The 14,808-nt window shown below is 43.5% G+C and overlaps 1 protein-coding gene across 6 annotated transcripts in view; it reads left to right on the forward strand.

Moving 5' to 3' along the window:
- The first annotated feature begins 235 nt into the window (after nucleotides 1–235).
- Nucleotides 236–14,808, forward strand: part of FERMT2 (FERM domain containing kindlin 2) — a 101,815-nt gene continuing 87,242 nt past the window's right edge. Inside the window, exons 1-2 of one of the 6 annotated variants that reach the window (XM_037901287.2) lie at nucleotides 236–440; nucleotides 1,950–2,118. In XM_037901287.2, coding sequence (XP_037757215.1) covers nucleotides 1,962–2,118 — 157 coding nt within the window. In that variant the 5' untranslated portion in view covers nucleotides 236–440; nucleotides 1,950–1,961. Of the gene's footprint in view, nucleotides 441–1,260; nucleotides 1,374–1,947; nucleotides 2,119–14,808 lie in introns of those variants that run through there. The other 5 variants (XM_037901285.2, XM_043548752.1, XM_037901288.2 and 2 more) reach the window with 5 other exon arrangements.

Raw genomic sequence — 14,808 nt, forward strand, 5'->3', positions numbered from 1 at the left:
CCATGACCCCCACCCCCTTCCCCTATGCCCCCTCACTGCCTCAACACCCCCATGACCCCCACTCCTTTCCCCCTCTCGCCTCCTCACTGTCCCCACGGCCTCCATGACCCCCTCGGCCTCCCAGCCCCACAGCCCCCGTGACCCCCACAGCGCGGCCCCCCGCCGGCGGGCGGGCCGGGGGTCCCGGGCCGGCCCCTCCTGCAGGCCCGGATGTTGGCTCCGTGCCGCGCGCTTCGTCCTTCGCTTCCATAAAAGGGCAGCGGCTCCTCGGGATTGGGCTGGAGCCGCCGCCCCCCGCCCGTAGCGGCCCCTAGGCAGCGGCTCTGGGGGGCAGGGGACGTGGTCGGGCGGTGCGGGGAGGAGGCGGAGGGACAGTCCCGAGAAGCTCCTGCGGGACCGGGCGGCCCGGGCCGAGCCGGGCTCCAGGCGCTGAGGCGGAGGTGAGCCGCGGCCTTTGGAGCCGAGGGGGGGGTGGAACCCAGCCGCAGCCCAGCCCCATTGGTGGCGGCTGGGGTGGTTCTGTGGGGTGTGGGGGGCACTGTGGGGCCCCCCCATTGGAGGCAGCTGGGTGTGGGGCCCCCCCATTGGAGGCAGCTGGGTGTGGGGCCCCCCCATTGGAGGCAGCTGGGTGTGGGGCCCCCCCCATTGGAGGCAGCTGGGTGTGTGTGTGGCACTGAGGGGGGCCCCCCCATTGGAGGCAGCTGGGTGTGTGTGTGGCACTGAGGGGGGCCCCCCCATTGGAGGCAGCTGGGTGTGTGTGTGGCACTGAGGGGGGCCCCCCCATTGGAGGCAGCTGGGTGTGTGTGTGGCACTGAGGGGGGCCCCCCATTGGAGGCAGCGGGGGGTGTGTGTGGGGGGGCACTGAGGGGGGGCCCCCATTGGAGGCAGCGGGGGGTGTGTGTGGGGGGGCACTGAGGGGGGGCCCCCATTGGAGGCAGCGGGGGGTGTGTGTGTGGGGGCCACTGAGGGGGGGCCCCCATTGGAGGCAGCGGGGGGTGTGGGGGGGGCCACTGAGGGGGGGCCCCCATTGGAGGCAGCGGGGGATGTGTGTGTGGGGGCCACTGAGGGGGGGCCCCCATTGGAGGCAGCTGGGTGTGTGTGTGTGGCACTGAGGGGGGGCCCCCCATTGGAGGCAGCTGGGGGGGTGTGTGGCGCTGAGGGGAGGCATACACACATACCCATGGGAGCCCCAGGGCTTCACCATTTCCCTGCCCCCATTATGCAGTGCAGGAGGATTTGGGAATCTAACCCAGTGCCCTGCCTGTGGATCTGGCAGATACACACGCAGGCAGGCACATCCCTGCTGCTGCATCAGCTGTTACTGGGGTTTGCTGCCTTAAACAAAGCGCTTTCTAGCAGCTCCTCCAAAGAGGGTGAGTAGTGGGAATAAGTAGCAAATGGGGGAAATCCAAGCAAGCGGTTAACAAGTGTTTGCAGGTCACAAATGGGGGGTGAAGCACAATGGAGCTGCCAGAGGCTTCGGAGTATTAAGGAAGACCTAGGAAAATGCTAGTGACTCCTATGATGCAGATCTGCTTGAACCGTTTTCTTATGCAGTGTAGGACAGATAATCCTGCTTCTTGCTCTCCTAGGCTTGCATTTTTGTTCCTATATTTGTGTAGTTGGCAGTTATGCACTTGGTGGCAGTCAAACAAAATGTGCTTTTTCACCCCTGTCCATTGCATAACTCAGATTTTTGAAAAGGGAGCCCCGTTGTGAGTTGTGATGCTTCTTTGCAATCCTGGGTGGGGAGTTCCAGTACCCTGGGCATATACCCCTTTGCACAGATTTTTTTGTTCTCGTTTGCTTTGTAATTTATTGTGATGAGGTTGAATGATATTTTTCCATTAGGGAACTCTTACTTTCTAGATTGTGTGGGAGGAAGAGACCCATCCCCCTGAGCAAGCCCTTCTGTTGGCTAATGAATGCCATTTCCTTTACTCTCACAGGAAGAAGGAACGATGGCTTTGGACGGTATAAGGATGCCAGATGGCTGCTATGCAGATGGGACGTGGGAGTTAAATGTCCATGTGACGGACCTGAACAGAGATGTTACCCTGAGAGTCACAGGGGAGGTGCACATTGGAGGGGTAATGCTGAAGTTGGTGGAAAAACTCGGTAAGTTGTAATTCGGGGAAAAGGTGTGGCTCTCCGTGTAGCTGAATGGTTCTTCTCCATGTATGGAGGGGTTTACGCATCTGTGTCACTTATGGAACAGATTTCTTTTTTTTGGAAATCTGGTTTCCAAAGCTCAGGTTTTTTTTAAATGAGAAATCTGTTGTACCTCAAGTGTTGTCCATAATTAAAATGGCCCAAATTGTTTTTGTTCAGAATGCATAGTATTTACACGTACGAGTGAACATTAAACGGTCATTTACAAGTGGACCATGTTGGTGTATTTTAAAATCTCAATATTGAAATTAATTTTTGCATCCCTTAACTCTGCTAAATAATATCTCAAAATAACTTAATGTGCCCCTGATCAGCTGCTTGATCTCTCTGCCTTAATCTGCTAGCAAATTTTTTGATGCATAGAATTGGGGGAAGCTTATTGTAGATGTGTGTGGATTCCTTTGCTTTATATGCTTAACACACTCCAAGAGGTGGATTTAATTTTGTAACTTAAGGGTGCTTAATACATTGTGAAATGCATTTGAAGTATTAGAGATCAAATCTTCAGTAGAACCTCAGAGTTATGAACTGACCAGTCAAACCACACACCTCATTTGGAACCGAATATATGCAATCAGGCAGCAGCAGAGATGGGGGGGGGGGGGGGGAGGCAATATATTTAACTCAATACTGTATTGTAAGCTTAAAAAAAGATTTGATATGGTAAGGCAACTGTTTCTGTGCTTGTTTCATTTAAATTAAGATGGTTAAAAGCAGTGTTTTTCTTTTGCATAGTAAAGCTTCAAAGCTGTATTAAGTCAATGTTCAGTTGTAAACTTTTGGAAGAACAACCATAATGTTTTGGTCAGAGTTACGAACATTTCAGTGTTATGAACAGCCTCCAGTCCCAGGGTGTTTAACTCTGAGGTTCTGCTGTAGGTGGAAGTCCATTCATATTGCAACTAGAAAGTTCTCTTGGTCCCATATTTTGTTATAAATCCATAGTACTTTGCAAGGTATTATTAAAATTACTTGCTTTGAGTGGAGAGGGAGGTCTGTTTGTTTAGGCAAGTAAATTGTTTCTAATTATGAAACCCTATGGTAAAAGGTAGACGAGAACATTCTGTGGCTGGGCCTGGGCCGGCAAACCTTTAATGAGAATTTTGTAGGAATGTGTTTGAGACAAGGTGGGTGCAGTAATATCTTTTATTGGACCAACTTCTGTTGGTGAAAGATACAAGCTTTCAGTTGTATGCAATTATTAAGCTTATTAAAGTGTTCGTTCCTTTCTGCCTGCTGGTATTTCGAAGGGGTGGGGCAGCATTTGACTAGTTTTGACTGTTCCGGAGGGTTCCAACTACACATGGCTTGAGTAGTAGTACATTAACTTCTAGGAAACTTTTGTAGACCGTTTCCTGGTGTTACAACGAACACTGATCCAATTTTTTTGAATTAAACCATATCCTGCAGCTTTTCCAGTTCTTATTCATGTTAAAGTCCGCAATTAATACAACTGCCTGTAATGCTGACCAGTGTTGTCTTGTTTCCTGGAACGCCCCATCTGTCTGTCTGTCTATCCATTTATTGAATCTTATCTTATACTTAGATTGTCAGCTCTTTGGGGCAGGGACTGTCTTTTTCTTCTGTTTGTACAGCTCCTAGCACAGGGTTGGGCAAACTACGGTCCAGAGGCCGCATCTGGCCCTCCAGGCATTTTAATCTGGATCTCGAGCTCCTGTCAGGGAGTGGGCTCTGAGGCTTGCCCCACTCTGGCACTTGCCCTGCTCTGGCGCTCCAGCTGGGGAGCGGGGTCGGGGGTTTGCCCCACTCCGTACAGCTCCCAAAAGCAGTGGCATGTCCCCTCTCCGGCTTCTACATGTAGGGGCAGCTAGGGGGCTCTGCACACTGCCCCCGCAGCTCCCATTAGCTGGGAACTGCAGCCAATGGGAGCTGCAGGGGCGGTGCCTGTGGACAGGGCAGGATGCAGAGCTGCCTGGCAGCACCTCCACGTAGGAGCTGGAGGGGAGACACACAGCTCTTTCTGGGAGCTGCTTGAGGTAAGTGCCACCTGGAGGCTGACCCCCTCCCATGCCCCAACCCCCTGCCCCAGCTCTGATCTCTTTCCCCCACCCTCCGAACCCCTCAGTCCCAGCCCAGAGCACTCTCCTGCACCCTCATCTCCAGAGCCTGCACCCCCAGCTGGAACCCTCCCACACCCCAACCCCCAATTTTGTGAGCATTCATGACCCGCTATACAATTTTCATACCCAGATGTGGCCCTCAGGCCAAAAAGTTTGCACACCCATGTCCTAGCACAAGGGATTCCTGGTCCATGACTCCTAGGCTGATAGTAGAAATTAGGAATAAGGGTTGCAGTAGTCCATTCAGTTCAATAAAACAGCTTAAATGAATAAAGGTTTCAATTAGGACCAAATCCTCTGGGATCAAATGGAGACTAATATAGAGGGCAGCATCACGACATCCAAATAACCTTCAATTTCACACCTGGACAAAGGGCCCATTTGTGTGGGATACACTAAAAGGAAAATCTGAACCAAGAGGCATAGAATAGCTGGTTGTATTTCAAAGAAGAAATGAGCTTTTGTATATTGGGTGAATGCCATTTTACAATATACTGTCTGTGAAACTAAATTTTTTTAATGTTAAACTTTCTGCCTTAGTAAGAATCTCTGAAATCTAATAGTCAAAATGAAGAGCCAAATACATATTCTGAAACTCTCATCAGTGGTCAGCTATTTTTTTCCGTAACAATATGGTTGAGGCAGATTCATATAATCGCTCAAATAAAATATTAATATGAATTGCCTGGCACATGGCTATGGTGGTCTAATTATCTGAGCTGACTCTTTTTTGGCTATGCCTACAAGTCATACTTAAACATAAGAGATCTGCATTGCGTGTTTTTTAAGCCATCCTGCACAATACTAAGATTTTCATATTGGTATACTAATGATTTGAGTTGAAGGAAGGAAAAGGCAGATATAAATATACTTGCTTCAAAAGGAAGCAAGTGTTTGCATGAAGCATTCTTGTTCTTGAGGTAGCTTTGGCTCTGTAGAAAGTTTCAATCAGCTATTTTTGTGCCCCAGCTACAAAGGGATCTACTGAAGGTGACTGCAGCTGTTTTTAGGACTCAAAGTCAATTAGCTTCTAGAAAACCACTGACTATCATGTAATGAATAAATAATGTTTCTCTCTATCTTTATATTGCATTGATTAGAATTGTTATCAACTTACAAGAGAGATTAGAAAACTGTTTAAATACAATAGAATGGTTTAAAGCCCCCTATTCAGGAAAGCCAAATTGACTTCAGTGGGGCTATTCATGCTTAAAATTCAGCACATACTTAAGTGCTTGGCTAAATTGGGATCTAAAATCAGTAACCTCACTGTTTAAGTGATTCAGAACATGCATAGCTCAAGCAATGAGTTGTCTTGTGTAAACAGCATTTTATTCAGAACCACTCTTTTTTTTTCCCCCCCCACCCCTTCTACATTGTATTACAGTTTGGATGAGGGGGCGGGGGTGGAGACTGCCACCTTTCTGACCCCAGAGAAAGGTATGGCTTTCATATCTGAACATGGGCTTGTTTCTGGAGGGTGCACTTACACCAATCTGAATAATTCTTCTCCAACTCCGATGGTCACACCCTTCAGTTTTTTACAGTGTCTTCTTTGTTGTTGTTTAGTCGAGCTATATGTTTAGCTCCTTTAATCTTTCTGCAAGTCAGTTCTTCTAGCCCGTTAACTCTTCTTTGCACTCCCTCCAATTTCAGTATCTTCCTAGCCATGATGTGCACAGAACTGGCTTTGACATTCCTGGTACAGTCACAGCAGGGAGATACAGAAAAGGCACTAGTGCCTTTCTACTCTATGACATCATTGCTTCTCCGTGTAGCAAATCACCCCCCCCGCCCCATTGTGTTGGCTTCCCCAATCCCCCTTGCTTATAGCAAGTCTATGCTAGCCTGTCCACTATCGGCCCTTGGTTTCTTTCAGTATTGTTTTTCCTAATGCCTCCCTTCCAATGATTTAGCTGTATCTTGGATTATTCTCTCCCCCCCCCCCCCCCCAGATGTATTAGTTTACATCTTTCCAAGTTGAAATTCTCATCATATTATGCCCATATTTTTAACCTCTGCCGGTACTATTTTTTTTATCTATTATCTTCAGTGATCAGAACATCCAAATGTTAGTAACATGCTTTGAAGTCCTTCTTCCAGATTGGTAATGGAGATCTTAAAGGGACTTCCTCTGCTTTAAAAAATCACATTCTGTATGAATATTTTTGAGGCTTCCGTTATGAGTAATGTCTAAAATTACTATACAGTTTTATCTGTTTTCCAGAGTCTTTTGGCTTTGTGTATATGACAAGGCTTTTGTCTAGTCACTTAGCTGGGAGAAACTAGGTCCCTAATCCTGCAGTTGGACATGCAAGTGGATTCTGATGCTCATCCAGAGTTCCACTGAAGTTAAGGAGGCTCAGTAGGGGTGTAAGGGCACACACCCATCCAGTCGATCCAGTTAGAGGTTGGGAGCCTAACTGAAAAGACTTGCCTAAACATCAGCAATGGAGCAGAACTAAGCATATTGTCCTCTTTGAGGAGCAAGGTAGGGGAGGAAAGCTTCTGTTCTGTTCTGCTCAGCAGCTTGGGGAGGAAGGTTGCAGAGGCTCCATATTTATATCTGACCACAACTAGTGGGTGCTTGAGAAGTCTTCGAGGAGTGTGGCTGAGAGCAAGGTCTGTGCAGAGTTCCTTGATGAGAGAGAAAACTTGTTTGTAGTATCTGGGAGGTCTGTATGTGTACTTGGATTTTCACCAGGGTTCTGTCTTGGGTGTGGAGTAGGGAGGATTCTCCTCTTTCGTGTTAGCTGAAAACCTGTAGGTCTGAGTGGCTTGTGTAAATTCATTCCTTGCAAGTATTGGGTGACTGTTTTCAAACTTGAAAAGCTCACTGGGAGTATGCACAAAATAAAAGCTGGTTTCAGAGTAGCAGCCATGTTAGTCTGTATCCGCAAAAAGAAAAGGAGTACTTGTGGCACCTTAGAGACTAACCAATTTATTTGAACATAAGCTTTGACATTTTAAGGTCACATGTTTCTTGACTTTAGCAAAGCTTTGGACACGGTCTCCCACAGTATTCTTGTCAGCAAGTTAAGGAAGTATGGGCTGGATGAATGCACTATAAGGTGGGTAGAAAGCTGGCTAGATTGTCGGGCTCAACGGGTAGTGATCAATGGCTCCATGTCTAGTTGGCAGCCGGTGTCAAGTGGAGTGCCCCAGGGGTCGGTCCTGCGGCCGGTTTTGTTCAATATCTTCATAAATGATCTGGAGGATGGTGTGGATTGCACTCTCAGCAAATTTGCGGATGATACTAAACTGGGAGGAGTGGTAGATACGCTGGAGGGGAGGGATAGGATACAGAAGGACCTAGATAAATTGGAGGATTGGGCCAAAAGAAATCTGATGAGGTTCAATAAGGATAAGTGCAGGGTCCTGCACTTAGGATGGAAGAATCCAATGCACCGCTACAGACTAGGGACCGAATGGCTAGGCAGCAGTTCTGCGGAAAAGGACCTAGGGGTGACAGTGGACGAGAAGCTGGATATGAGTCAGCAGTGTGCCCTTGTTGCCAAGAAGGCCAATGGCATTTTGGGATGTATAAGTAGGGGCATAGCGAGCAGATCGAGGGACGTGATCGTTCCCCTCTCTTCGACATTGGTGAGGCCTCATCTGGAGTACTGTGTCCAGTTTTGGGCCCCACACTACAAGAAGGATGTGGATAAATTGGAGAGAGTCCAGCGAAGGGCAACAAAAATGATTAGGGGTCTAGAGCACATGACTTATGAGGAGAGGCTGAGGGAGCTGGGATTGTTTAGTCTGCAGAAGAGAAGAATGAGGGGGGATTTGATAGCTGCTTTCAACTACCTGAAAGAGGGTTCCAAAGAGGATGGCTCTAGACTGTTCTCAATGGCAGCAGATGACAGAACGAGGAGTAATGGTCTCAAGTTGCAATGGGGGAGGTTTAGATTGGATATTAGGAAAAACTTTTTCACTAAGAGGGTGGTGAAACACTGGAATGCGTTACCTAGGGAGGTGGTAGAATCTCCTTCCTTAGAGGTTTTTAAGGTCAGGCTTGACAAAGCCCTGGCTGGGATGATTTAACTGGGAATTGGTCCTGCTTCGAGCAGGGGGTTGGACTAGATGACCTTCTGGGGTCCCTTCCAACCCTGATATTCTATGAAGCTTTCATGAGCTACAGCTCACTTCATCGGATGCATGAAAATAAAAGCTAGTTGTCTTGTTCCAGGCAATGATTTAAAAAAAAAAATCCAAGCAGCAGATGAAGACTCTGGTTACCCAAATGAATTACAACAATCCGTTTGCTTACCTGCTATCAGTGGCCCCTGCTTGGGTTCAGTCATTTATGTAGTGTGAAACATGCCATGTTTTTGGCAAAGTCTTCTCTGCAAAATAAAATGGAAATACTGACACTTTAAGAGTACCAGCATTTAGTGCATTGTCCAGACTATAATATTCTTCTAACCAGCTTTATAAATACTGTGTGAAAGCATAAATTGTAGTATAGTAAATGTGTCCATTAATCTAATCTTATTGTGACACATTATGCATAAAAATGCAACTGTTGATTCAGCATATGGTCCTGGGTTTTATTAATTAAAGAATAGTTTATACCAAGTTGAGCCCTTGCCACAAATGACCGTGAAATCCAATTTTAGGCCTGGCTGTACTTTTTTTAAATGGGTTTGGATCCATCCTGTTTACAAAACATCAGTTTGGTAAAACCCTAGAATACTAAAAAAAACACAACCTTGAATGTCTGAAAAAGCTGTTCTCTGTTAGGAAGCAGCCCTGCTCATCGCTTCTCTCAGTGCTATAAACATTGCATACTGATTCTTCAATTTAACTAGAACCGTGATCTCTTTGTGGAGGACGGGACTTGCTGTCAAAATGGCAGGAAACTCATGCTGGCCACTTGTTCAGTGGCTTTTGAGAATCCTGCAGTACTTAGCTTTCTGCATATAGTTAATCTTAGTGTCTGTGAGAGCAAAAGGGGGGAAGTGAACAAAGATTTGAGACCACTTAATGATGCTCTTAAAATGCTTACAAATTAAAACTTGCCCAACTGCAAATGCATACAAGAATCTTTCAGGGATGGCTCAAAATGAGAAGTATAATTAATGGATAAATGATGTGTCCGACAAAAACAGGAAGTGGGCAAGCCACGTTTGGCAGGTGATTGACTTAAGACAGATTTATAAACTATACTTACAGAACTGTGCAATGAAGAGTTGTTGGGTGCCTACTCTTTAAAAAAATAAATAAATAAATAAAAAGTCATGACCGTGAGTCTGTGTGGATGTACATACATGTTAGAACCTGAGGGTCTGTGTTTTGGGGTGGGAATGCATTAGCAGTGCTTAATAAAAACAGGTGGCTTTTGTTTGTGGTTTTTTGTTTTTAAAAAATAGGATGTGGGCTAAAGAGAACTGTCTTCGGAATTTTGGTTCTTTTTTGGGTTGAAAGTAAAAGGTCTAAATTTGAAATCCTCAAAATATTTCTCATTCAGGCAGACACATGTGGTAAGAGGATAATCCTTGGGATGTGTATGTGCTGAGGGGATGCATAGTAGTCCTGTCTGAGTCTTTATGTATGTCATAGTACCTCAGAGTCTGTATGGACCTCTTGGGTCTGTAACTGCCAGTGTAAAGTTGAGTACCATGCTGTTGAGTCTGTAGTGGCTGTCATTTTGGGCAGGGGAAAAGATAAGGTCTTCATGGCTCTGATTCACAAAAAGCAGAGGTCTTAGGTTTGTAGGTGTATGGGGCACTCTTTTAAACCCAGTGTTCTACCTTGGCAAAATTTTGCCCTGTCTCTTCTCTAGATGAGTTGTCAGTCACTGGAGAGGTTGTTGCTCTTCACTGGTGCAAGGCTGTTTCCAAAATGACTGGTGTTTTGAATGTAAAACATTCTGTCGGCATAACTGGTACTTTTTGGGTGCTAAAACTTTGAAATGTGTTCTCAATTCATGAAATCCATGAAAAATAGAGCAGAGTCGGTTCTTTGGAGATAGAACTCTGTTCTTTTTGCATATTGCATTGCCAGTACAGCTAAAAACTTACCTCTTTAAGAAGATCAATTGTGCAATTCAAAGCATTAGTGTACTTGGTGTCATGTTCATTTTTGTCTTAATGGAGCACTTAGAGGGTTATGAATAAAACACCAAGAAAGCGCAACATTATTGATTTACCAATTTTGTATTTGAGGTTTTACAATACTTGATAAGTGCTTGCAAATATTAAGACTGTTAATTCAGAAGATTGTCTTCAACTTGTAATAAATCCTCTTTAAACAATTATTTAAGATTAAATAGTACTAAAAATTTCTATTGCATGAGTTACAGAATACAACCACAAGCTATTGTCTTTATTTTCCATATATGTAGCTTTTTATTTGAATTTCTATAAAATGACTTAAGTGAAGGCTAGTTGAGTGATCAAGTGTACTTTTCCATAATACAAGAGCAGTGGGGCACTCAAAATCTAAGAAGCAACAAACATAATTATGGCTATAAAAGAAAATATGTTGTGTAATTAAACTGCGGTACTCTACCCTGGCGGAATGAGCCAAAGCATTTCTTTCAATAAAGATTAGCTGTTTCTAGGAGTAAGAGCATCTACACTTTGGACAAGTGGTTTTTTGTTTTGTTTTTGTTTTTTTGGTTACAAGAGCTGAAAACATATTACTTCTGGTCATAAGCTGATCATCAGCATAGTTTTTTAAAGCAGTTTCCTTCTGACCTAACGGTTTTTAGGTACACAATATCAGTCTTAAGAACTGACTAAACATATTGTACATATAAAGAAAAGTGCTGTGTATGAGCCCTGTAGATATAGTTGCAAAGAACTGCTAATGTTCTATTTGAGGCATAGTAGTAAGTTACCTCTGTATAATGTGATAAATGGCTCAACGTGCTAAAATTCCATAAATTTCCTTCCTAAACAGGAAATGACTTGTGCAGTTTGGCATGCTCACTCTTCAAGCTGTATTTGCTGCTAAACACAACTCTAGCTCTTGAATCTGTCTTGAGCAAAAAGCATTCCTGAAAGATTCAGTACTTGTAGTGAATTGGATTTTCCTATGTATTTTCATCTCAATTAGGTCACTTTTTCAATAACAATGGTTAAAATGGTCTGTCAAGATGTAGGTTAATGACCACAAGGGACACCTACCAAAGGCCAGGAATGGGGTTTGCCTTGCTATGGAAGGCAAAATTAGTCGTCTTTCAAAAACTGCCCATTTTGAGGGCAATAATATCTTCTCAAATTCTTTAAACTGTCAGGTGGCACTTAAGCCAACAGTTTTTGCTTTCAGATAAGAAAAAAAATCACTATTTCCAGATAGGTTTCAGAGTAACAGCCGTGTTAGTCTGTATTCGCAAAAAGAAAAGTAGTACTTGTGGCACCTTAGAGACTAACCAATTTATTTGAGCAGTGAGCTGTAGCTCACAAAAGCTTATGCTCAAATAAATTGGTTAGTCTCTAAGGTGCCACAAGTACTCCTTTTCTATTTCCAGATAGTAATGGCCTTAATATAACATGAATTTGAATATTGCCAACTAATTGTCTTTGCTTCTGATCCATGTCGAATCTCTCCCTTGAATTAAACACTTCAGTTTATAGTATAAACAAGGCAGGCTTTATTTTTATAATCACTAGAAGTGTGAGATGAGAAAATGGAAGTATACCTTTAATGTAACTAGTTAATCATACATGCTTAAGGCTAGATCCTTCAAATGGATCCATGTGGGCAGGCCTTTGCTCCCACACAGAGCCCTTTTGATGACTTCAGTGGACAGCCTTGCAGGCACAATGATTTGCACAGTCTAGGTTTAAGTAACGTAGCCTTTCTTACCACAAGGGGAAACGTTCTGCTAAGTCCCCAAACATCTGAGAAACTGAACACTTTTTTTTTTTTTTTAAGAATAACTTCACTTCACAAAGCTATGAAATTTTGGCAAAACTATTAATTGACTTCATCAGTATATTGCAGATGTCTATATACAACCTTCAATTACCTAAACCCAAACGTGTGTTTATCAATCTGTTCTCCCCCCCCCCCCCCCCAACCAAGTGGAGCCAAACAGACTAAAAGAAGTGCCTCTGAGTTTGGATAACAGCCCTTCCTCCCCGTACCACCTGCAGATGTGGGAGGAGAATTCCCACAGATCTCAGTTGTCTGCTTGCATTTGGTTCATTTTATTGTTAGATAGCATTTGATATCTTGCTATTTAACTTCAAATTAACTGCTTGCTTGAAACAATCAGGTCTTGTGGTTTTCCCTGCAACATAAAGACTTGCAGGGTTAGAAAGAAAATTGGGACCTGGTTGGTTTAAATAGGTTGCTACAGTCTCTCACGAATACCAAAGCACTAGTTTGTTATACCACAGACAGGAAATTGTTGGGTTACAGTTTAGACCCAACCCAAATCAGTAGTTTCCTCTTAAGACTTTCAGGTTTCTGTTTTACGTAATGTGTTAAGAGAGTCTGACTTATTTTAGAAATAGTTTTTAAAAACCCTCATTAAAGCAATCCATGTTCATATACTTCCCTTTTTCCCCCCTAGTCACTGGCACATCTAGCCTTTGCATTTTCTAGCTTTCTAGTTTACTAAAGCACAAATTTCTATCAAACCTGCAAAAATACTAAGTTTTTTACAGGAATACTGTCGTGACTGATAACTTTTTAAATAGTAGAGTTAGTGTTACACAAATTTCCCCTATTTAGTGGTATTTCATACCTTTCTCTGTGTTTAGAAATATATATCCAAAAATATTTCGTTAGTGTGACCATATATCGAGGAACAAATGTATTTGTATGTGGCTGGAATTTGTTTGGAAATTATTGAAGTATAGCTATCTGCATTGTGGCATACTCTGATAATTAGATTAATAAGGATTTATATTTAATCACTTTTTAGATGTATATTGATATGGCTTGTGCAGGACAGCTATTTTGCTCATGCTTCATCATATAAGATATCATACTGGAAAGTAAATTGAAATGCACATCCACTGATAGCGGGAGGAAAAACTAACACTAGACTGCAACTTCCCCTTCCACACCCATGTAAAATCTGTTTCTCCTTCAGTCAACTGAGATGCAGACTGAGACAAAAAGTTCATGTCTGGACTCTTTATCCATCCCTGGTTGATTTTTAACATTGTGACTTGTTCTCTCATGGGGGGGGGCGGGGAGAAAGAGGACTTGAATTCTCCTGGGAGTTGGGTGGGAGGATGTTTTACACTAACACTGTTCTGTACACTTCCCATTACAACTTCATTGGTAGCAAAGGTTTTGAGCACCAGTGTAGACAGGCTTCTAGTGTGTTAACTAGAGCTGGTTGGGATTTGTTTACTAAATGTTTGTTTTTATTAGAAAATGCTGATTTACTTGAACTGAAACTGTCCTTGGGAAAAATTTGGTTTTGATGAATTTCTTGTGTGTGTTTTTTTTTTTTGTTTTTTTTTTTTGTTTTTGAAGTGTGTGGGGGTGTTTTGTTGAAACATGTCCTGCTTCAACACATCTAAATGAAAAGGTAAGGGGTTGTTTGGTTCAAAATGACTTTGCATTTTAAAATTTTGTTAATTTATAGTTAAGGAGAAAAAAGTGTCGTTGACTCAATCTGAAATTTTCTTTTAGTATGTGAAAATTTCCAAGATTTTGACTTTTTTCATGGGACAAAAGAAGTCTCAATCTTAAATTCTTGTACACTGAGAGAACCATTTCCCACCAGATCTAGTTTTCACCATCACGTTGTCAAGACCTGCTCTGACACTGTGGCGAAGAGGCTGGTAGCAGCCTGTCCACAGTAGCGCTCTGCCTGTTGCTGCTTTTTGAGTGAGTGCTAGGAATTGCAGGCAACTTGAAGAAAACTTGCTAGTGTCAGTATAGACAACAAGATTGACATTCTCCTATTCACAGAACAATAACAGCCTAGGCAATAGCATTGCAGTCTTTCATGTGCTACACTGTCTTGCAGAAACAGTTGTGGTGGTGGTGTAAGTGCGAGATCAGCTTGTTCTCCACAGCCATTCAGTCCTTGGCCTCTGAGAGGTCATGTTACAAGCTCCACCCAGTTCTTGGGAACTTTATAGACCAAAAATCAATCTAATATAAACTATTTAATAAATATTAAACTGTACTAATGTTTCTCTGTCACCATGTGTGCATTTTTTTTGGGAAGTCTTAATTGCTTAAATTTAAGTGAAATTTGACAGGTCATAATCTTACTGAACTCCACTATTGCTGATGTTACATAGAGCCTGACTTAAAATAACCTCCAACTTCAAAGTCTGGGCTGGAATATCACTCCTGCATTGGCACAATATAAAGGCACGTTAAAGGACAAGTTTGTACTATAGACTTGACAACAAGTAACACAAAGAACTTCGTGCTGTGCTAGACTTGTGGGCTTGACAAAGACCCAGAGGAGGGGTGGTAGTGCAAACATGGCTTTGCACCATGTTTGTGGCTCCAGATTTCTGAGCCAGCCAGGAACCACCCAAGCTCAAGACCGTTCTAACTTATGCTTAGCTACCTGCAGCCCCAAGGGACTGTTTCCACAGCCAAGAATAGCTATAGCTGAGAA

Source organism: Chelonia mydas, chromosome 6, assembly GCF_015237465.2.
Source record: "Chelonia mydas isolate rCheMyd1 chromosome 6, rCheMyd1.pri.v2, whole genome shotgun sequence".
Taxonomy (NCBI): Eukaryota; Metazoa; Chordata; order Testudines; family Cheloniidae; genus Chelonia; species Chelonia mydas.